Source organism: Trachurus japonicus, chromosome 6, assembly GCF_045865225.1.
Source record: "Trachurus japonicus isolate A0001 chromosome 6, Traja_1.0".
Classification (NCBI taxonomy): Eukaryota; Metazoa; Chordata; class Actinopteri; order Carangiformes; family Carangidae; genus Trachurus; species Trachurus japonicus.
The window spans coordinates 23352778-23377966 of record NC_140912.1 but is presented as its reverse complement, the minus strand read 5'-3'; the positions used below and the strand labels follow the sequence as shown (position 1 = coordinate 23377966).

Here is a 25189-nt window from a genome sequence, read left to right as displayed (position 1 = left end):
CTTTAATGGGCTGCCATTAAAATCTGGTAGAGGTGTATTAGGTTACTGTGTATGGCAGATGGTCTTTTTAAATCCTGTATAGATGATCTGTGACTACTGTACTTGAAAATACGCATGGGCTATCACATCATTATCAGACATGGTCGCAAATAGTTGAGCTATTCTGTGCCTCTCATTTATGATTCAGTCTAAACATAGCCTGAAAATCTGAAGCCCAGGCAGTGGTTGTGGTGCATATAATGTAGCTTTTCATATAAATCATTGATGATTATTAGTGCAAATATCACACCCTGAAGATGTTATGTTTCTAGGACAGCTCATATGTTATTTTCTCTAAGGGAATTCAATATTGTAAAATAATGTGAGACTCGATTAATTCTCCTTGAGAATACCAAGCCTCGATAAATTATTTAAGACTAGACAACAAAACAACCAACGATTTTCAGGAAACAATTCAAAAGACAGGCACAAAGACCTGACTTATTTTTGGACAGCACTGGTGTTGTCCCAAGTTAATTACATCACAAACTCCTGTCTCAGTCTTGTAACACTCACAACCCAAAGAACTGCTGTACTGGTTGTTGGCCTTTGTAAAAGCAGAAGTAAATTATCTAGCACCTGGGGGTTGTGTGTTGCAGTATAATGTACAACAGTTATTCATTTAGCGGCTACTTACTGCGCTGCTGGTGCCATCTGTGTCTGTTAGCCTCTGGTGCAAATCAAACGAGACCGTCTGCAAGGAGAAGCACAACAACAACAACAGCAATAACATGTCAATCGGCAAGACCAACGACAGCAACTGCCACAACAACAGCTTGAAGCGGACATTAGTCACCTACAATGCTATTAATGAACATGCTGAAATGGACAGAAGCAGACATTGTATGTCTTTTAAGACCAAATAGCCTCTAAGGTTCAGCACAACGATCAAGGAAGATGGTTCGGAGGAGAGGCGGATGTACAGATGAGTGATGCGCAAAATAAAAGACAATGAATTAAATCGTCATCTTAAGACTTAAACATACAAGAGCACTGAACTTAATGCAGGAGCTGTAGGTGGTAACAGTTAGTTTACTCATAAGGCTGCAAGCAAAAGAGGATATAGCAAAGTAATGTAGCCACAAACCCTGCCCACTACACCTTGTCACATTTTAATTCCCACAGAGCAGCTGTGTAGTTCATAAAATATTGATAAATTAATTGAAACTTGATCTCACACAGTGTTAAAAACAAACTATAGCTGGGCCATTGTTTCTAGATAAAGCCCATGGATGCTGTCTGCTGGCATAGCTACTGTAAGATAATGCTGATGGTTTGAAAACACTGTCTCTAGCTGACATATTTATGTTTCCAGTGGATACATTTTTCAATACTTTTTCTAAAAATATTGTTTTCTAACAGACTACCCTGTAATAACAAAAAATCTAGCTTAACTTCTGTTTACTCCACTCCAAAAGCTTTTGTACTTGTGTTGTTTGGTTTTGTAAAGGCTAAAAAAAGCAGACACAACCCTCCCAGCTCTGTAAATAATGAATATAGATCTTATTAGATCCCCATACCTCTGCTTAAATTAATAGGACACAAATTAAAACTACTGCTAAATTAAAATGTGCTCTGCAGGTGAGATATCAGCAAAGCCAGGTGCACTAGTGTGTAGGCTATAGCTACAGTATGCATGTCTGTGTTTACCAACAACGAGACACTGATTTCTAGTTCTCTCCTCCACCCTCGCTGCCTGTGAGTCAGAGTTATAAAAACCTTTTCAAATAAATCACAGTAAGAGCTGCTGGTTTTTGCCACCACGGTGACTGACGAGCAGGACTGCTGCTACTGTGAATGAACAGTGTCGGCATCATTTGCAGGGTAAGTAAGACTTTTACCAAACGCAGCGGGAAAAGTCCAGAAAATGGGGTCTGACTCAGTGGGCAGACCACAGACACACGCTGTAAAGAGCTACCGGACACATACTGAGATTCAGGATGAATGATTCGAACTTAATACAACACAGTCTGGTCTCAGCTGGACTGAAATGACATGTGCTGTGTGCTGTTGGTTGTTCAGCACATAAAAGATTTCAGAGCTGAAACCTAACGGTCTGCAATTTTGTTTTACTGCATAACCTGCACTGAGACACTTTTTTGTGAAATCCCAAATCACTCAGTCGTTAACTTCTCCTCACTCACTTAGATTATTATTAGAATAGGAAAATGTGTCAGTAAAATGGAAAAGCAAGCACAGGTGCAATGCATGATGGTCTATATTGCTTTGTTAATGTCATCAATTGTTGGCTGCATTGCTTTTCATGGAGTAACGACTGATTTTGGACACAATTTACCCAACAAACCTTTCTCAAAATGGACATATTGACATAGGTTTAGTGTCGCATTGACTAATTTTGTCCTCACCAACTTACACTTGCATGAACTCTCAGTATTTCAGTCTGGTTTACATCTTAAATCTTACGGTGAAACTGAACGAAAACAGTCATCATGGGCTATAAAACTGAGACAATGGGGTGAAAGATGAGCTGAGTGGTCCTGAAGATAATTATCCCATCTGTAGTTTTTCACTACTAACAGCTCCTCTCACACCACACACAGTTATGTGATCCATTATCAGTATTGTTGATTATAGCCTTTTTTAAAGTGCTACTAAATCCATGTAATGCTTAAGGCTTTACAAGATTGCTGCTATAAAAATAAAGATTATAGCGGCTTTAAGTTGTGTGCAGACTTAATCCGACAGCTGTTTCCCTTTAATAGTGACAGATGACTTAGTTTAGTCACTTTTGTGTTTCCCACAGTCCTTTGCTGAACACATACAGTACAGTAGGCTACATAAGGTCAGGATTACAGGACAGTGTTTTATTAGAGTTATAAAAGACAACCTTAGATTATTTTGCTTCAAAAAGAGAAGAAACATGCATCGTTTGTGCTTGTCAGTTTTTAGCCTCCGTATCACCTATATACCAGATGTGCTGCCACTATCAAAGTCTCTCAAACTGACACCGACTACCAGAGGAGAAACACGTTTTCTTGTCTGCAGCACACAGACAGCAATAAAAAAGTCATATATTGCAATCAAAGGGGGAAATAAACTCCTAGGAGAGTGTGGAGGAAGACGGCAGGGGAATATGAAAGTGAGAGCAACAGAGGCGACATAAATTTGCCACTGTGAGCGGAGTTTGCAGGTAACGGGATTTCCAGCGTGTTATCATAGTGCAGTAGTGCCAACACGGGGCACTGGGTTCATCCCACCAGATGCAACATCACTCAGTGTGTATCTGGCTTACTATGCATTCAGTAAACACTTGATAATTCACTCTGACGCAGTGTGATGATATCATTTCCTCTTCCAGACTCCTGCTCAGTCTTAAGACTGAGATCCAGGAAGGCAATACCAGGACAAACAGAGAGGCAAAGACAAAGCCACAGTCAGTAAGCCTCCTCAAAGCCATATTTGCTTTGATACGATAAGATTACTGCAATATGCTGTCTGGCCTTCTGAGATGTAATCCAACAGAAAATGTCTATTCATTCACTTTTCTGTAGCTCCCATTATTCTAACAACACATTTAGAGAAATGGGTCACCAAGTTTTTATTATACAGTGTGTTTCTGCTCTTCAGTGCTGCGATTGGAAGGGCAATTATTTGATATTTTCACAAAGAAAATCAGTGTAAGACAGAAATTCAGAGCAACGACAACCCTAGTAAGTAGGGTAAAACTAAAACTGTATTTATGTAGTGTGGGTTACACAAGGGGAGGGAATGGCGCATATACTGGGATTGGTTGGAAATGGTTTTTATCTGATTCATTGTGGTTTCCTGTTGCCCTTTATACACCTCTCACATCTAGCTACCAATATGATAATACCACATTTTACATGTAACTGTTCTGGAGTTAGAACCATGTGAACCCCACATTTATTTTTTAACAGACTTAAGTTCATTATAAGAGGAGGGTGAGATAAATGTTAAGTTGGTTTGAAGTGTATTTGATGAAAAGTGAATAAGATATTAATGGAAATATGAATACGTATCTAAAAAAAGAAGACTGAAGAATTTAAAAAAAAGAAAAGCTGTGTTTGTTTATTAACACGCCCCATTCAGATGCTCCCTAACTTCAGCTCCTCTGTTGCTGCCTGCAGCCCTGACGATCCTGAATCATGAATAAAAAATAATGTACAACTAAAAATATGGATGTTTTTAGTATTTGCTCAGAGTGTATTATATGTGCATATTTGAATAATGCATTTATTTTCAGTTTCTCTATATACATATTTAGTATATCAATTCTTACTCTGTCCGCTGCTCCTACCTCAAAGGATTGTCATTGCTGTTTATTTTACACTTCATTGTTACAGGCCATCATTTGTCTCCTGGTGTCCACCCCCACTATACAGGATTTAGTTTGTTGAATTAATGCCACATCGCTGTCATCTCCACTTTCCCATCTAACAAAAATTCAACCTTTGATTTATTACCAGCTACTTTCACACAGTTAAAAACAAAAATCATTCCTGACTCTGACTTCTCATTATCGTCGTCTTTAACAGGTGAAAATCAGACTCAACTGTGCGTAACCAACTGTGAGACGATGTCCCTTTGTGCTCGGGTCACTCACTGTGAATAAGTCAGTCACTGCTGGGTAGAGTAATGGGCTGTCTGGAGGGGCTTCACAGGTCACAGGTGATTATTGAACGATCCTTTAGTGAGAGGCGTTTCAATCATTTCTGCTACGGTGCAGGTCACTCAACTGAGGGAAAGTGCTTCACTTAAACCCCGGCTATTTGTTAGAGGTGTATTAGATTATCGTTAAGGGTCAAAGGCTAAAGGTTGTTTCTAAATAGAAGCCACGGTTGGAGACACGGGTCTCTTCACACATGAAACATTCAGACTCTCTTATCTTCTTCTTCTTTTCTTTCTTTTTTTTCTTTATGTGACCCCCCCCCCCCTCCTCCCCCTCTTCCCCCGACAGCACATTGTGTTTAGTTATTCTTAGCTCTTTCTGCTGTAGCGGACCACTCCCCCAAAGACAACCGAGTCTTCTGGGGCCCCATTAGCCTTAACATGTTCAGCACTGGACAAGATGCAGGCAAAGAGGAAAGAGGAAAGAAAAGGAGGGGGGGGGGGGGGGTGATAGATGTAAAGATGGAGGAAGAGAGAGGGGGCTGCAGGGGGAGGGGGAGGTGGGGGGGAGCAGGGCTTGACAAGGCTTGTGGGACCAGTGAGCTGCTACAGTGAGGAAAAAAATACACTCTGCAATAGTTTGGACGTGAGGCCTTTCTTTCTTTAATTGTCTCCTCTGGTTCTCCCTTCATCCGCTCCCCCCCCTTTTCTTCACTTCCTGCCTTTTCCTCTCCGTCACTTAGTGTTAATTAACTCCTCGTGCCAACGCCTCCTTCATCTCCTCATTAACCCCCTGCTTCATTCCTTCTCTCCTCCTGCTCCATGTTTTTTCTTTCTCTGTCCTCTGCAGATCTTCAGCTTCAATATGCTGCTTTGGAGTTCGCCAGTTTTGCCAAACAAACCCTACACATCCTGACAACTTTGCAAAAGAAAGAAAAAAGAAAGAAAAAAACTCCTCATAACTTTATGTGCCGTATGCAGCTGTGCTATGATGAATATCCGCTCCTGTATTAGTCACTTTATGGGATCAAAACTGTTCCACAATCCCATCGTGGACTCAAAACTTTTCATTTTGAGACAATGCAAAACCGTTTTACTTCACAGGCAAAGAAACAGGTTGTTGGGATGATAGATTTTAAAGAAAAGACCAAAATAAACAATCTGTTAGTCTTTATCGTAGTGCTTTCTGACAGCGTTTCCCCCAAGGGAGTCGCACGATACACCTGAGAGGTTGCCAGAGGATTAACAAGCTATGACAGTGAGAACAAATACATTTTCCCACTCCAGAAAAATTTCTGTTATTCCTCCTCGGGTCATTCAAGACATTTACAATCTGATTTGACAGTCAAATAAATAAAGGGATGACTCTATATGGTTTTCATGTATCTCTTCCTTTCGCCGTTGCAGCAGTTTTGGGGTTACACATGTATAAGTAGTAGTAGTGGCAATGCTCAGGGTTTCATGAATGAGTGTTAGTTAATGCATGTGTAATTAGTGTGTGTGTGTGTGTGTGTGTCTTTATTCCTTACCTTATTCTCCAGTCGGCCAATTAGCTCTGCCAGGCGGTTGATCTGAGCCTCTAAACCTTCTTTCCTCACCTCCACAGCACCTGCAGCACACATGTGCACACACATTGTTAATACACTGAGGGAAGTGTGAATATTTAAGTTGTGTCCCTTATTTCTCAGTTGTCACTTGATCTGGCACAGATGAATTATATTAATTCAAATTCCCAAGTCGTAATAAAATGAATGATAATATTTAATAATAAATAAAAAACAACCATTCAAATGTCACTTGTAATGGGACCTCTTGAAATCATCCTCACCAATCTGTTTCTATTGAGTAGTTTCACGTATGCTGTCTTTCCCATGTTTGATTCATATAGTGCACAACTACATTTCTCTCTTTCTTAAAGGAAAAATAAAACACAAGCGCAGACACTGAGCAAACATTACGACTACCCTAAAACTATCTTTACACTCCTCTTCTTATCTCTCTGTTTTTTTTTTCCTTTGTTCCTTCATGAATATTTCATGTTACAAAGAGGTTGATAAATAGGCAATTATATCTGTATATCTTATATTCAAGGAATGGATGGATGGGAGGCCAGCTCCTTTGAGGTGCTCTGTTTAATTGGCTCTTGTTCCAGTGTGATTTTGAGGTACCTCGCTGCCACACAGGGATCTTCCTTAATTAGCTTTGGTCTTAAAGTAATATTTCACAGTGGTACAAAATGTTTACTTTTAAGCAACAAAGACTGGGTTTATACTGTGTTCATCTGAACAAAGTAAAGCTCTTTCTGCAACATCTTCAACTGGCAGTATACATTGGTGCTGTTGCCAATATGATTTTAATCATTGATTAAGAATATTATCATTAATTACAAAGCAGAAAAGCAGAAAAAGATCTTTTTGACAAAGAGCATGAAGTGTGTTTCACAGTGCCATACGAGAGAATAAAGAAGACAGCTAACAGGTACGCATGGATGTAATGTAACTGTAAATGATTTAAAATGCTTTTCAAATGTTTCTATAGGGAGCAGTGGGTGGATAAAATGCTCCACATAGGGCCTGTTAGTATTCATTACCTCCTATAAATGTATGAATGCATGTAAATGTTCAATGTAGCGCTGAGAAATCCCTCTTGTTGGAAAGACTTAACCTGACATTTGACTTTAACATTGTCTCTCTCTTTTCACCTTATCGCCTTTTCTGCCCCCCCCCACCCCACCCCCCTTTCCTCTATCTCACCCCCCTCCCTCCCTCCCTCCCTCCATCCACTTTCTCCTGAGCTGCTGTCCTCTTTTCATCCCCTGATGAGCCCCTCAAAGCTAATTGGAGAGCTAGCTGCCCACTCTTCATTAAAAGCTTTAACAGCCAGTCAATTAGGCTGTACCTCCCTCCACCCCCAATACACACGCACACATCAACTAAACCATAGTCTGTAACCATGGAGACACTTAAAGATAAAAGCCCAGTGGTCATATTTCTACGGACACAGTACAAAATAAGTGTCCTGGTCAATTATAGACGTGTGTGAAGAATTACAGCTTTCAAATCAAGCAGCAGGGGGGGAGAGGAAGAGGAGGGAACTCTATTGACTTTCTACTCAATTAAACCTCATTTGAATTATTCCACTTTCACCTTATTTAACTTTCCATTCTGTGTCAGCTGATATGAATCATGGAAAAAGCTCCACTGTCATGACAACACCCCACAGTGCAAGTGCCTTAAAAGTTCATAAATGTGTTTTTGTTTTGATTGCTTCAGTTTTATTTTTTCTTGTGTTGCATAACTTCACACTGTCAAAAGCCAGGGACTTTTTTTTTAACGCCACAGATTATGATAATAACTACCACTCGATTTACTTGAAAAGCCACGTAACAGTTCATTGTCAAAAGTTGTGAGTTGCATGTTAAAAAGACGTTGGCATATGGTGTATTGGTGTAATATTTCTGACTTTCACATCAGACAATGGAGTTTGCATTCTGTCACAATGATTAATATTAGCTTTTTAATAACTTAATAACTGATTGTATTTGTCATTTTAACAGGCCACATTTTCATTATCTAAAACAAAACTGTTGAAAGAGATTGCATCACTCCACTTTCTGTATCTGTATCATTTAAAATTGATTGAAGTCCTCTTTCAATTCATGATACTTATCTATTATATTTTGTTTTTTTACAAGTTCCTTTGGTTTCCCACAAGACATTTTGTGAGGCTGCTTTATGTTTTCATGCATCTTCCTCTCTTGACCTTACCGGCGACATGCTTGATGTTGCAGGATGGGATCTAAATGTCATTGGCTTTATCTGGAGCCTAAGTTTGGATGGTCCTAAACCTGCTTCTCTGTGGGATTAATAAGTATTGACACATTTTGTCAAAAAAAACAACAAAGAAGTTCAGCTCAGTGGAAAAACAAACCTCAGCAGATCGCAAAAATAAAACAAAGGTCTGTAAACATGTCTTCGCTCTCATCAGTCATTGCCGGAGGGGTTATGCATTGCGCTGCCCACCAATTACTTGTCAGTCAAATAGTGTGGGTGGTGTCATCTTATATTTGTATGAGATCATCTCTCTTCTCTGCAGTGGACTTTATTTTGCTGTTAGGAGCTGCCAGATGGCAATTATAAGACAAAGTGGTGAGGCTGAGGCAGATGCATAGCATGCTGAATTACACAAAAGAGAAGCAGGCCAACATTTACTCTGTGGTAAATGTACTGTATGGCACATTAAGAAGCTCTGTGCTCCTCACACAGACCCACTCATCTACTCCCACTCACTCCAAAATCATCACCCAACCATTATGAGTCCTGAAGGAGCCCTGTCACGGATAAATGCATTTGTCCAATGGTTCAGAACAGTGGCTATTTCATGCTTATGGCAACATAAGATTCAACAGCGTCCACCACAAATACAAAGATAGTGGAAAAAGTAGAAGGAGGACCAGCTTTCTATTTATGCCATTAGATCCAGTAATGGGATTTTTTTTTTTTTTTTAAACCACAGACGGTGTGAAATGTCTGTTACTGTTTTTCTAACTCAGCAGATGGAAAATAACCAACAACATCCTCTCTATCACAGTCACAATGTTTGGCACAGCTGGGTGTGAACACTCAAATGCACATGTTGTTGACTAAGACTTGTGCTATATTTGATTTGATAAATGTGAAAGTGACACAATGAATCCTTTTTTAAAAGATTTCTTTACAGGCTGTTCCTTGTGTCTCAATTTTCCTCCCCCAAACAACCAATACTGTAAGTAATAAAAACATACTGTTCAAATATACAGCGTATGTTCTTTATTTCTTATATGTTTAGTGCTAGGATTAGCCGACACTGCAGTAGAGCATGTTTGAAGAGTAGAGCTTGTTTAATTTCTATGTCTTCTATGAATAAAAAAAAATACTTTTTATCTGGGCCATGATGTAATGAGTCAACTGGACACTAGTCAGCTAGGGACAACATTGTCTGCCGGCTAACATTAGTTTAATTATCTAGTTAGGTATAGTTGATCATGAGGTATAGCATGATACAATCAAAATCATTTCAGCTGAAAAACTTGATCAAGGCTGCACTGATCTTGCTGCTTGTGCTGAGAACTGATGTCGTAGTTAACTTTTAGCAACGTCACTACATCTATGTTTTCTTCAGCTAAGGAATAAGTATGTATTTTAGTACATACAGTAGCAACTGCATGGGGACATGTATGCACTCTGTGGCCCATCTGTAAGTGTGAGTGCCTGAAAACCCGCTGAACAGTAAACTGCAGTTCATTCACAATTAAAATTCCTAAGTAAAATGCACTTAGACATTGTATGTAGTGGAGCATGACGCACAGCAACAATAGGCCCGCACCATCAGTTGCTTGAGTTAAAGGTGGTGGCGATGTGATGTGATGGTGGTGGATATTTTTAGCTCGTATTCTTTTCCCCCACCTCTCTTACTTTTTTCTTCGCTCTTTGTTTGTCCTTCCCTTTCTCATCTCCCACTCGCTGCCTCATCTTTTCTCTTTCACTTATGTCCGTCTGTATCTCTGTGGAGACTCAATGATCAATTCACAGAGAAAAAAAACACCACACACTCTCTCTCTGTGCTACAATGACATTAAAGGGGAGAGGAAAAGGGAAAAAAAACCCTCAAGGCGGCTTTATGTGTGCACATGGCCATAAGCAGAGGGGAACAATAAAGGAAGGGGAGAATGAAGAAATGACTCGGGAGTATTTCATACATATTGGAGGAGGCTGTGCAGCAGGACGGGGGAGAGGGGGAGAGACAAGAGAGTGTATCTGGGGGTCATTAATCAATCGACTCGTCCTGACTCAAGACAAAGCACAGCTGACATGAAGGTCCTTAGCTGTCAGAGCTGCTTTACAGCCTACAGTATCCAACAGCATGGAGAGAAAAACCCAGAGACAAGGAAAACAGCGAGGCATGACGTTGTGCCAACAGATGGTGACACTAAAGGCTGCTTGCTTTTACATCTTCGCCATGTTTTGGAATCGGGATGTGTCCGAGTTAATATGAGCAGGGGAGAGAAATACCTGCTCCAATACCCACAATACTTCTTAAAACGCCCAACCGAAAATTAGGAGAGTGAGTTTTAAGATGCAGTGGGTGAGCAGCGACTACAGGTTTTGAAAATACTGAGCAGATTCAGTTGTGGGGAATGTTTATTTGTTATAATAATGAGATTTGTACTACCTGTTATTTTTCTAATATTGTCAGTAACAAGCTATCCCCACTTTCCCTTTCTTTAAAGCCTTGTTTTATTATAGCATCCTGAATAATGAATGACTGACAACAGAAAAAACGTTATACCATGAATACTGCAGTTATTTTTACATAAAAACTCATATGACATATTGAATTATCACATTTATGATGGAAGACGTCATTTCTATTACTTCAAGGAGTATTTTTAGCATACCTTTTCTAAACTCTCCATAGCAACAGAGAAAATTCAGTTTTTATGTGTTTAAATACATAAATCCACTGATTTGCAATATTGTGTAATGGGTTATTGTTAATGCACCAGTTATGGACTCATGGAACATGCTTGTTGACAAATAGGCTAATGAACAGTTTAGTGTTTATATTCTGCTTAAAATGATAATAAAGGCGTCCTTTAATGTTTTATTTTGTTGTCTTAATCTTTTTTTTCTCACAAATTTGAAGCCCTCATTCACTATTCCTATTGGAGCATATTCATGGTGACATCTCAAATATTTGCAGAATATTAATAAGAGCAGAAATGTGTTTACATGGCACGTCTGTAAACTCCAGCCTACACTGCAGCGAGTCGAGCATTTTGGCTTCGTGCATAAATGGCAGAGGGAATTTGAATCTGCTAGAGTGATGAAACCAGATCACAGCAGTTTGGCTAAATGTGTCTCAATCTCCTCATCTGAACATGGAGGCTGTAAAAATGACCGGAAAAGTCTCCACTTCAAATTTTCCAGACCTGCTGGGAAATGCTGCAATCACGCAGCGCTCCTCCAGCTACAGCTCAAGCAATTCTGAAGGTGAATAGCTGTTAATGTGATGGCAACTTGGGCTGGATTCAATCCCGGTGCTGCAAAAAGAATCGCCCATAGCTGCTGCATGAAAATATGTTCGGTGAAATGGGGACTTAAAATAATTTTCATGTGGATTTTTTTTTTACTGCACAGTGAGAGTGAAGTGTCATTTGGGTAGAGAACTTCCCGCCACCTCCCGTATGTCACCATCTGCTTCACGCTAACTGGGTTTGGTTGCAGCCCGAAGCAAAGCACTGACCTTCCCATCAACCAGATGTGCTTAAGAGAAACTTGGCAACTGTGAGGTCTGAGAGCACACATTGAGATTTTAACCAGTAAACAACATATAAACATCTCTCAAAACCTTTATCTGTGATTCTCTGTTAACTTAACATCAATGTCTCCAAGCCTGTACGGCTCCATCACACAGCTCAGTGGCCTTTTTCTGACACCCTGAAGCTTCAACACATCCTGGGATGCACTCCCCCTGACAGGTGACAGATGTTTGGACTCTGACGGAGAAAGAACTGTCAGTTTGAGCAGCCGTCTTTCCTCAATTCATCCAAAAAATAATTGATTTTCTTTCTGTGCAGCATTAGAGCAGAAGCACTTACAGAAACTTTCTCAATTGCTCAACGTCAGAAGAGCGCACATCACCGACATAAAACTTTATAACGTTATCTGTGTATAACCTGTCGTTCCTTCTGCATTTTGATGCCTACAGAACATAAGTTAATGTGTAAGCATGCAGCAGTGATTAATATTTGTGCAGCACACAAAGCAAAGAGCACATGGAATGATATAAATTGTGTTTTTTGTAATAAAACAACTTTTATTGCCTTTTTCAAAGATCAATGTGGCATATTGAAGAAAATGATTGCATCAGTGCAGATGTGTCACTTCCAGTATTCAGTATCCAGTATTTATAACTGGATGGCATGACTGGATAACAAGCTCTGCAGTGTCATGCAATGTTTTGGCATAACTCTTGAAAATCTGCATGTCCTGAAATATTTTTTCTCACGGATGATACAAGATTTATTTTGTTTATTTTTCAAAAGCCACAGAACTTTATATAACATGCACTTTGAACAGGGCAATGAATTTTGACTTTCCACACAAGAAATAACCCCCCAGATATTAAGAAAAATAAGAACTCCAATTAAAATCCAAACTTCTGTACATTTGCTTTTCTTGACTTGACGTCTGCCATTAATTGGATAACTATGATAACCCCCTGCTTTCCAATCACTTTTCTTTTTTACTTACTGTACTTCTGAGCTAAAGCTTCATTATTTATCTCAAGGCCACAGAAATAGTTGAAATAGATTTTTTTATTAGAATTTTTTATCAGTAGGTTTCTGAAGTGGTGCGCTTGGGTTTTGTTGTTGTTGTTAATGTTTGTATTTGGAAGAGAGGATCTCAGTATGAATGTTAAGACCATACATGTTCACTGAACTCTGGCATGTGCAGTGTTCACTGGAGGGTTTGTTATTATTACCCAGCAGCACTTTGGTTTTTGTTTTATTGGACCACTATGTCTCTGTCAGTGGACTGGATCATTGCTTGTTCATATCGTCTATATCAACACATCTGTGTCAGGGTCAAGGGCCACATATCCTGCAGCGAGTCATTTAAAGGAAATACAGCTCAACCAAAAAAGAAAAAATATCTCCTGTTTTATTGTTAACATACAGTAGGACAGCTAAATCAACCATTCAGGAAAACTCTACAACAATGACAACAGGGCTGTAATTGTCACCACATTTCCCTTATTTTACTCTGGATCATGGAAACGGTTGGACATTTTGGGAAATAAAAAGATCGATTTCTCTCTCATATCGGCAGATATGAAGCTAGAGCAGCCAGCAGCCTCCTAGCTTAGCTTAAAAGCTGGGTAAATAGTAATAAAAAAACAACTACAGGCAATTTCCTGTCTTGTTTGTATAATCTAAACCTGTCTTCCATAATTCACATCTACAGAAAACTAACTTGCAACAGTAAATATGTTTTAACAGAAACATAACTTCAACCAAAATACATTTTCTATTATCTTGACAAATTATGTTGTTTATTTATCATCCACTTGTTCATATTGTTCCAGCACATATTTTTCCAGGCGTACAAGCATGTATAGGCGCTTATGGCACATGCTCAAGTTTAGCTATGTCTTTCATTCTTTCATCCTTTGTCCCTGTTGTCCCTATTTCTTCCTACTTACCTTCAGAATTATTACTGTCATTAGTACTATTATGCGTTAGGTTATGTTTGCTATTACAACTGCATTTAGCTACTTGCTTATTTTAGTCAAGTTTCAAATACAATAGAAATATTGAATCACAGCACAATTTTACAAATAGCACGAATGTTAATTAGTGAGCTTTAGAGATGCTTCAGACAGAGATGGGATAGCTTTTCTCTCCTGTATTTTGTCTTGATGCTAAGCCGGTTTCATTTCATATTTTGTGTGCAGTTGTGAGAATACTATGAATCTTTCCAACTAACTCTTTGCAAGAAAAGATGATTTCCTGAATTGTTTGACATATTACCAATATCAAATTAATAATTTATGAAAGTCAAACAGCTTCCCTGGCTACAGACAGTAGGCTTACATCCAGCGTCTCCTCAAATACAGCCATTTTATCTTTTCTATGTTTCTATGTATCGTGTCAAGAGGCAGCATCAAGGAAATGCTAAAAGATCATGCTCATCTTTTGTCATGGCACAATATGTATTATGCATGAGGATGTACTTTAAGAGGTATAAGATGAAGAATAAACTGATTGCTGGCAGCGTCCTGTCACAATCACGAGCTTGTGTGAGAATAAAGAGACATCTGATGTGACAGCGATGTGACACACCGTCCGGATGAAACACCAACATTTCCAGAAACCAATGGAAACTGTTCAGTCTTTTCACTTAAGTGCATCAGTGAGGCGATAAATCACATAAATTACAATGTTCTGTCAAGGCGACCACCTTTTATAGGCTTAATTTTTGTTTTATGTCCATGTTGGACCAAAATGGGTCAAGCTACAAAATACCGGCCTTGGTATTGATGAAATGCTCTGTGTGTTGAAACAGTGAGTCGACTTTATGTGACTGACCTGCTGTAAGAAATGCTGTGGTCTCCTGTGTCACAGAGTCAATGCAGTGTAAAAGCTGCATGCGTTTAATAAACACAGAAGAACGATCTCTGCTCTACTGATCACTCACTGAATCAATAATGGCGTTGACAAGAACTCTATAGCATGAGCCGCTTTACTCCACAGCCCTCGGTCAGATGTGACCACAGAGACACACATTCACACCAGACCGTTACAAAGGTTGATTTGTTTTAGTTTGATCCAGTTCTGCTGCACTTAAACTGCATTTTTTATATATCAACTTAATCACTAACAAATTAGATTTGAGAAAACAGATTCACTGGAGTAAAAGGGTCAGATTATGTAGAAATTATGCAGCGTTACTTTACAACACAAAAGACTGAGGGGTCTGGATATGTCTTGAAGAGCTATACAATGTATGTGGTATGTTGCACTGAAAAACATGTTATAACATACTATAATAAATTTAACTTATTAGAAAGGGATTCAATTCTTGAATCAAGAGTGGTTTATTATCTCAACACTGTAAATACGGTCTGATTCAGTAATGAGAGGGCAAAACTGTAAAACTGTAAACAAACTTATAGTATTGAGCCATTCATATTCTGACTGTATTAGGTGAAAAACAAAAGATTTATGTAACACACATTTACAAATGCTTTGATCTTAATTGCATTGTTATTTACATTACACCACATAAGAGTGAAGGCTACATCTAAACTTTTATTTATCTCCTTTGCACATGAATAAGAAATGAAATGAAGTGATTACCATTTCTACTTTACAATACTGCAACCACAAATTGTAATCCATTGTCTGATCTTCAATATGCAATAATTAAAGATGCCCCTCATAAATATTCTGAAAATCGAATGGATAAAGTGCATGAAACTAATAACGTGCACCACCTGCAATGTACGCAGAGGTTATGATGGACTGATGGACTGCTGTTTGACTATGTAGGAAATCATCTAAAATGTTCATGCTATAAATTAGAAAATATGTAAAGTTGTAAAGTTTTTGATGGGAAAAATGAAGTTTGGTCATCCCTGAGTCAACCATGTGCTGTCTGCTTGTATTATTTTACCATGTGGAGTTTGTGTTCATGTTTTCACAAGTGAGTCCCCAATTTTCTTTTTGCACATGGACCAAATACACATGGACATCATCCTGCCAAGCAGTTTCACACTTTCCGCCTGATCAGCAGTTACTGTGAAAAAAACATATGAATGCACGAACAGGGGCCATGATGAAGAAGTAAATACTTTCAGGCTGTGTGTTTGACTTCAAAGACGCACACAGTGGATTTTTTGGTGAGAAAACACCGAATGTAAATAAAAGTTTGTTTTTTTACAAGAAAACTCCAAGGAGGCACCTTGAAGAAATACTCATTACTTAGTTGGGACACGTGGCTTTCACAGTTCTCTCTGCTGCAGCTGTTATACAGCATGTTCATCACTGTTGTGCTATCACTGACACAATGATAGCGTTCACTACAACACTGCAGCATTTTACATCTGACCCCAAGTTGTCGAGGTGGAGCCATGTTTTTCAATGTCAGAATAACACATCACCTATCAATAACAATACCTGAGGAGTGATTGATTATCCTCCTCTCCCCCCTGAACCTTGACTGAACTGTTACTTCTCGTATGACTCTAGTGTGGAGTTTACGTTGTGATGAAGTGACGCCACATCTCAACAACCTTTGAAGTGTCATTTCCCCAGTCAGCAATTTGCTTCAAGTGGGTGCAAAGTGTCAAGGCGAGTGTTCACTGCAGTTTTAACTATGAGCTAGAGGAGGGAGGGAGGGAGGGAGAGAAAGAGGGAGGATGACTGTAAGAGAGCAAATAAGAGAGAGGAGGGGAGTTTACAGAGAAAACAGAAGAATAATGAGTCCTGCCTGCACATCCTCAAAGAGAATCGCAGGGCTCAATCAATTTGTGTTTATGCAGCTGTAACTTCATAAAATGCTCTCTCTCTCTCTCTCTCTCTATCTCCCTCTCTCTCTCTCTCTCTGTCTCTCTCTCTCTCTCTCTCTCTCTCACGAGCTCTCTCTTCTATAAAAACAGCACTACATAGCAGATTTTAAGTATTAAGTGCTGAACAGACTTTTATACACACTTACAGGTTTGATTCAAACACTTTAGGAGATTTATTAAGCATCTGTCTATACCCTCTGACTTTGCTTGCTCAGCCATGAGGTCGTCCTTCCTCTACCTTCGTTGCCTTCTTGCTCCACTCTTCGTCTTTCTCTTTAACCCCATTTTGCTTCTTCCAACCCCTGTTATTACCCCTTGTTCACCACCTATTCCCTCCTGTTTTGCTGGACGAAAGCCTCTACAGACCGGTGCAGGTGCAGGATCAGTTGAACAATGGAGAATAAATGAGTGTGCTTGCAATGGATTAAAAACTGCTGAGTGGCAGTCAGTCTTTGATTTCTGCTCACCCAGAATGATGTACTGTCACTAAAAACTGATGCTAATCATAGAAATGCATGACTGATGGCCTCCAACCGTGAAATCGGTGAGTGTGTGTGTGTGTGTCACCTGAAGCAGTGTTGATGGTCCTGACAGCCTCCCTGGCGCTGACTCTGTTGTTAGGTGGATAGTCAGGAACGGTGTTTTCGTTGCGCTTCTCTGGCACTCGTGGACTCACCTTGGCAGGTAGATGACTGGAAAAGAAAGCGATAGAGGGAGAGAGAGAGAGGCGAGCAGGGCAAATGAGAATTAGATAAAGAGAACGGAGTTATGGGAATTGAGAAGAAGAAATGAGAGAAAGAGAAAGCGACAGTGGGGGGGAAAAAAAGCAATAAAGGAATTTGGATGGAGAATAGGTGGAGAGGGGGAGGGGTCCACATGGGATGGAGAGGAGAAATGAGGATGAGATTGAGGGTGATGAAAATGGGATAAACGAGATGAAAACCTGTTTGTGTGTGTGTGTGTTTGTGTGTGAGTGACAGACGTTTTAACCAGAGAAGAGCTCTTCTTGAAACACTGCCTGATTTCCATTATGACCACTGACAATCTGAGTTTTACACATAATGCATGACACATGTGCACGGTCATGAACACACACACACACACACACACACACACACACACACACACACACACACACACACACACACACACACACACACACGATACCCTCATAGACTCACCCTGGTTGGCTGTGCTGCTCGTCGATCGCATCCACTGCGCTCTCCACAGAGCTCAGGAGAGACTGGATCTGATTGGCCGATTCCTTCAGAAGGAAACGTGTCACAAACTGCTCCACGTTGGTTCCTCTCTCATAAACCTGAGAAAACAGAAGTGGGGAGAAAAAAAAAGATGTGATCATTACAAAACCTTATTTGAAATTTGAAATGAAAAGCTGGTCATTCTTAAGTTTTAATACAAAAAAAAAAACATCCATAAAAATCTGTAGGCGTTTTAATGAAAGAGATTTCATTATCATTTCTTTCACACATCACAGCTTCATCCTCTGAAAATACTTTTCCAGCGCAAATCTTTCTGAGCTCATTCCTCCGGCTGCAGAGTTTCCTCATGGTGGACAGACAGACAGTGAGCAGGAAGGCAAAAATAGACGAGTACCTTTTACTCTCTCTCTCTCTCTGCTGCCATCTCTTCCTTCACTCTCTCCTACATCTTTTCCTCGTCTCTCTTCGAGTCTTCCCTGTTTCTGTGGAGCTTTAAACTTGGTGCCAGGCCAGGCATGAACGCAAACCTTTTCATTTGAGCTTCAGGTCTGCTCTACTGGGAATATATAAAAGTGCTGTATAGTGATTTTAATACAGATTCAACAGGAAAAACAGAAGGTCAGACTCGACTATTATCCCCCTTCTCTTATTAAACATGACAGAATTACGGTGAAAAAAGAATGACTAGAAATCCATAAAGTCCTGAACTGGCAGCATCATTTATTGCTCCACTACTACAACACTGATTCCTATGGACAAACTGAGTTACAACATTCAGCTCAAAGCGTATTGATCCAGTGGTAATAAACCATTTCCAGAGACCTGTTTGAAATTGTCACAAGTGCTGCAAGAAAACCTTGAGAGGAAATATCTTCCATTAATATGTAAATATGCAAACAGTAACTAGACTCAGCAGGATTGTCAAGCTTTGGGTTTCTCCCACATGTCGGAGGTTTTAAAAGTCAAACCACAGGAGCACAATTAAAAGGAATGGATTAAACTGTGTTTATGTTGTAATACAGTTGTTAGTATGTCCAGCTTACTAAGGAGGGCTACCTACGCTATTAACATCACGTCAGGCTATTCACAACATCTTATTTATATGTTTTCATTTTCATATTCAAGGGACTACGAGGAGTTTCGGAAAGCAAAGTGTTTTCACACTACATTTCCCACGAGCCTCCGTGCACACAGTGAAATTCTTGGACCGGCGGACAAGACAAGACAAAAGCGAAAATGTTTTGTGAGAATGTTTTCATTAATCAAAAATGAAAGTCGGAGATTCGAAGACGATCAGATACTGTCGTAGTTCCGACCATAAACTGCGATTCAGCGGCGTGCATGACCCGCCGGGCAGCGTCTGGGAAACCGAAACTAGGAAATTCTAGCCTAAATAATTATATCAAAATAACTATAAAGACAAAACGATATATTTATTGTAAGTGGACCCATTACGTAACAAGTGTGGGTAACGTAGACTCAGCCACATTAATATGAGACTTTTTTTATAACCAAAAGCAAAGGTCACTTTAAAAAGCAAGGTCTCTTCAAATAAAATTAAATGGTGTCTTCAAAAACTCATGAATCTAACACTAGCTCAGTTAACTACCTAGCTATATTCCTCAAATCAGCAGTTTTTTCCACATATGACTGAAATCAATGGCCCATTGTGGTGAATGTGCCTTTATTCTTTTAAAATGCATATGTGCTGAATGAAAAGGCACCAGGCATAACATCATGTGATTAACAGAGTAAGGCTTAGCGCCCGGCTAACTGACTTTACTACTTCAATTTCTCACATTTGACAATTACAAGAAAGGAAGATGCCAACTTTTTACGTGGCGCTGAGACGTGTTTAAAGGTCTGTCAGATAAACACATGAAAACTTCACCATCAAATGCACGGTCATAATTGACTACATATGTACTCCAGAGAGTAAAGTCAGTCGGTCATGTCAGCTTTACTGTCAGAAGTCACAGTGCAGTGATTCAGGGAGACAATTAAGGTTCCTGTGCAGTCAGCCTTTCTCTGCTGCACTCTAATCAAAGACAAACGCTCCCACAGGACACAGAATCACACAGGCCGTATTGACTTCCATTATCACAGTCACTGGCTTTTACACACACACACACACACACGTCCGCACACAAACATGCAAACACAAAAAGAGAGATCGTCATCATCATCAGCTCATGTTTTAAGTCCAGTCAGCTTGTTCTGGTTTTCATTAAAATCAATGCAAAGTGTAAAACACACATTTATCTTTAATACAACCAGGCGACAGACTTCACTATGATTATTTATTTGCCGTTTTAGCGATTCACTACTAAGCTGAGATTCAGCTACCTAAGTGAGAAATATTCAGTCTCTAAATAAATATAAATGATAAGTTGACTTTACAAGATTATCTACACTTAAAGTCATTTATTGAGACAATTCTGATAAATTCATGATAGCTACAGCTTGTCATGTGTTTGGCAGCACTGAATAATGGCCTGAAGTTCAATGAGGTCACACTGATCTTGACCTTTGACTTCTGACCACGTCACCCTTCAGTGCAACTGAATGCATGTGCCAGATCTAATAAAACTCCCTCTGGTTATTCCCAATATATCAAATTCACAAGAACTTGAAGTTTCAGTGACAATGAACTCTGACCTTTGACCTCTAAAACCTCCTCTGGTTCATCCAAGTGAACATTTTTAGGAAAATTTGCAGGAAAAGTGTTACTGAGATCATGATGTATACACACACATGCACATATAGATGTAGGCTACTGTATGTGTAGTATATGCCTGCATGATATCAGCAAAATGTCAGATGTGCAATGACACGGTTCAATATCGCGATGATGATATGATATGGGATAAATAAGCAAATAATAATCAGGTGTGCATATTAACCATACAGTTCCTGTGTCTTTCTGAAAACGACTCAATACGCTGTAGTACATACACCAGGCCTGTAGTGGCGCTGTAACACTGCCACTCAAATACACCAAAAACAAAGATGAAGAGTGGAAAGCTTGCGTGCTGTAAACAAACTCCAAACATTATAAGTCGACTAAACATGAGAAGTCGTGCCAGAACAAATATGGCCGCGTTTCAGGCACATGGTATGCGAGGGACCCGATGGATGTAGGCTAGTGTTGTTGTTACATTACGTTACGTTACAGTACATACGTCTAGCGGTGTAGCTCAGGTATGAGGTGTATGAGAGTGGTGGCACGAATAAAACGTACAGTACTCATCACATGTTGATATCGCAATGACAATGAATTTAGATTAATCGGTCAGACCTAATGTTTAGTAGGGTATTTTTATGGAAGCAGTGAAAAAGATATTTGTGTTAACTCTAACTGCCTGGGGAGGCCCTGAGCAGGATCTACTACGCATAACATAGTATATAATATATACAACATACTACTGTATGTATGACCACCTCACACATAAAAAAAACATGAACTCCTCCTTTAACCTCCCCAGGGCAGTTGCCCAGTTGGTGACCCAGATAATCAGGGAATCCAGCAGATAAAAAAAAACACATAATGTGACTTTATTTGTACTTTCTAAAAAATGTAAAATGTTGTTAAATTGTTTTCTCTATTTTAAAAATTTCCACCACAGTTCAACCTGTCTTCCTCCTCTACCCGCTCTTCACTCTCCATCTCTCCCTCCTGTATGTATCTATCACTCCCTCTCCCTTCACTGAGCGTGTCCCACGGGCGCAGCTACAAAACCTGGGATAGAAAAGCTGTGATCTATAATTCACACAGATCACTGACCCAGGAGGAGATACACCATCTATCTCCGCTGGCTCCCCGAACACAGCCTGATGATTAGCCACAGTGTGTATTATTATCGTAAGCATGTGGGTCCCAGTGTGTGTGTGTGTGTGTGTGTGTGTGTGTGTGGTGTGTCTATCTGCTCACATCTGTGTGTGTTTGTGAGTTTAAGGCAGCAGGAATGAGTGTGTCAGTGTGCGATTATGTTGATACGCCTGGTTTTGTGTGATGATTGATGATAGAATCTCTACAACTTACATGTATCACACCTACTACGAGCCTCGGTGTGCTTAGCATATACATTTTTCACACATCAGGAAACACTTCACTGGAAATAATGCACACAAGAGTCAGTTTAAATATGAGCTTTTGTTTTCACAAAGTGGAGGTGGCGTGATTTTCATTTAAGATCAGAAAAATCTAATCAGACAGAAGGAAAATTGATCGTTCCAGCCGGGTCGCTAAAACGCTGTGTGTCTTGGTGTGGGTGTGTGTGAGTGTTCACGTCTCTTCTCATATTCTTAAGGTTAACAATAATAAATCTGCACATTATCATCCACCTACACATCTGCGCACATGTGGAGGACTGCTATGTACACACACACGCACGCACACATACACACAGAGAATCTTTAGTGAAAAGATGTTGGCGGCTGATTACAGGGGGTTGCAGAAGTAATCAGTGATTACAGAGATTGGTCTTGTTAGAGGAAATTATTCCAGCTTCAGCGTCTCAGATGGAGATACAGAGGCTTTGTGGAGGTGACAGGGATGTAGTGGGGCCTGTGTAATCAGCTGATGAACTTACTGTTGAGCTGTAACAGAAAATGTGTCACTAATAATAATAATATGAAGAAAACACCACAATAACAGAGGATCATGAGATACAAAACCAGACTGAACTAGATGAGTTAGTGCAGAAACGTTTTCTCAACTGGAGCAGCTAAAATAATCTGAAATCTGTCTATTAATCATTCAACCTGGCTGATTTAATTGTTATATGATCTAGTCCACCAAATTAACTAGTCCAAATGAGGCTGTCGGTGTCCCTCTCTCTCTTTTACAATCCCCAGCAGTGTTGTTTAGTGTAAATAGTCTTCACCGCTTTGATAGGAGAAATGTGGAGCATGTGTCAGAGATGAATCAAGAAAGAAACAGGTGCTGCAAACAGACCGTGACTCAGATAGGAACGCTCCGCTCGGAGAGGGTTTGTAAGTGTTGGTATTGATCCACTGATAATTCCCAATATCCAGCAGCTTAGCCTGAAGGAGCCTGATCACTCTCACAGGCAAGTCGCCTCAATCAACTCTCAGGGGAGAGTGAAGGAGCCGCTTTGTCAAAACAGTCTGCGCAAATAGAAGTAAAACCTACTAGATGTGATTGTTGAAGTTTAAACAAAAAAAAACAAGTCAGACAATGAACATTATCTGGTTGGGAGTAAAAACATTTAAAATTGATCCCTGTATCATTTCCATTGAGTTGGCAGCAGAGCTGTTCAGTACTACAACCAGGCACCAGCAATAAACAAGACGACAACCCAAGGTTAGCAAGCGTGCATGTAAATAAACAATACAAACAGCGGTCAAAGACTTCAAAAAGACTGCAAATGTGCTACATTTTTCTGTATGTATTACTTTGTTCTTGCATAGTTTATAACTAATACTGTGAAAAATGAAGACGTTAGATTAGCAGGTAACTGTAATCTAAGTGATACCAGATAGAACAAGATCATTTATGTTTTTTAGCTCAGTTGAGTTATACATGTTTCTGCTACTGGAATTATCTGGTATTTACTGTAAATTGTCTGCCCATGAAGACAGGTAAGCAACACATGATATAATTGATCATTGGGTCAACTGTGGTGTTCACTAACATAGCTAACGCCCAGATGTTGTAGTTGCAACAGTTTGATTACGATGATAGATAGAAACTGGCTGAAATGTTGTTGTTTTACTTTTTTCTTTTCAGTCAGTCAGCATAAGAGAAGAGAAGAGAAGAGAAGAGAAGAGAAGAGAAGAGAAGAGAAGAGAAGAGAAGAGAAGAGAAGAGAAGAGAAGAGAAGAGAAGAGAGAAGAGAAGAGAAGAGAAGAGAAGAGAAGAGAAGAGAAGAGAAGAGAAGAGAAGAGAAGAGAAGAGAAGAGAAGAGAAGAGCACGGTGAGGTTTCAGCATGTAGCCCGTGAGCAGTTTGCTGTTCCTGCATTTCCTTTCAACTGGTCTCCAAACAGCTTCAGGCTGTACAACGCCCACATCTCAGCCGACCAAGGTGTGCTCTCTGGAGACGTCCTGACTGAGCTGCCGATTTCTTTTGAATTTTTCTAACCTTCAATTATTTTGATCTTTTTTGTGGATCATGGAAATCCATAAAAGCTGCTTATCTGTGCTGCAGCAGGACTGATCCATCTCTTGTGTGAGAAACTGTGTTGATTTCTCTTTTATTTCACAGCTCAAAAGGAATCTGCTTTTTACCTCACAGGTCTCTGCAGAGTCAACATTGTCTCCCCACAGTAGGTCTCCAGGATAACAGAGGTTTGATGTGTTGGGAAGCACAAGTGCAGCTCCCCCCGGGTGCCGCGCTACCTCCAAACCCTTCCCCCCTCTCTCCTACAGCGCTGCCTCAGCTTCACACATTACCCGATCACATTAACAGTCAATATGTCTCCAAGCAACACCAAGTTAGCAGTATGCAGGAAGTGGTAGCTGAGAAACAGACCTCTGACAGAGAGAAACATATTCCATTTACTTTCCTAACAGCTGCGACTTCTTCATCACCATCACCATCATATCACAGGGAAGCAAAGATGGTTCAGTGCAAAAAAAGAGGAGAGCAGAGAGGAGTAAATGACCAAGAGAAATGGACTCTGGATGTGTGTGTGTGTGTGTGTGTGGTTGAGCACTAATGGTGAACTAGTATAGCTGACCACTCGCTGCTCCTCCTCTTGAGACATCTACCAGTCCATTAGCGAGCCTCTAAACCTGAACATGGACACACACGCACGCACAAACTCTGCAATATCAGCATCTATTCTCTGATTTTATAACAGGACTAATCTTAAGATGCGTGTCTTATGACCTATGAAATAGCTAAAGGCTGCTGGAGATGAGTCTATGGATTTTCACAGTAAGTATATGTCAGCTCCTATATAGGAAATAATGAGAGCTGCTTTTTGCACTAAAATTAGTGCGTATAAGCCCTTTTTTTTAAACACAGGTAAACCAGTTTGACACAGATACACTGCACCTGCAGGGACCAATGTCATGTCATGCAGTAACAGAGCCCACACACACACACACTCACATGCAGACACAGAAATCAAAGAGCGAGCTGCTGGCTGCTGTGCAGACTGGTAAAATTGATCTGTTTTGTCTCATCACCAGGTGGGTGGTTATGTGTTTTTTAAATATTATTTCGGGGCTCTGAGCTTTTGGGAAATCTTCCCACTA

The 25189-nt window shown here is 39.9% G+C and overlaps 1 protein-coding gene across 2 annotated transcripts in view; it reads right to left on the bottom strand.

Moving 5' to 3' along the window:
- The window catches only part of necab2 (N-terminal EF-hand calcium binding protein 2), a 105454-nt gene that overhangs the window by 31199 nt on the left and 49066 nt on the right, over positions 1-25189 (bottom strand). The window contains exons 6-9 of one of the 2 annotated variants that reach the window (XM_085779891.1): positions 17925-18061; positions 17311-17435; positions 6159-6238; positions 677-733 (exon numbers count right to left, since the gene is read on the bottom strand). In XM_085779891.1, the coding sequence (XP_085636017.1) occupies positions 677-733; positions 6159-6238; positions 17311-17435; positions 17925-18061 (399 nt within the window). The remainder of the gene's footprint in view (positions 1-676; positions 734-6158; positions 6239-17310; positions 17436-17924; positions 18062-25189) is intronic. The other variant, XM_085779892.1, reaches the window with a different exon arrangement.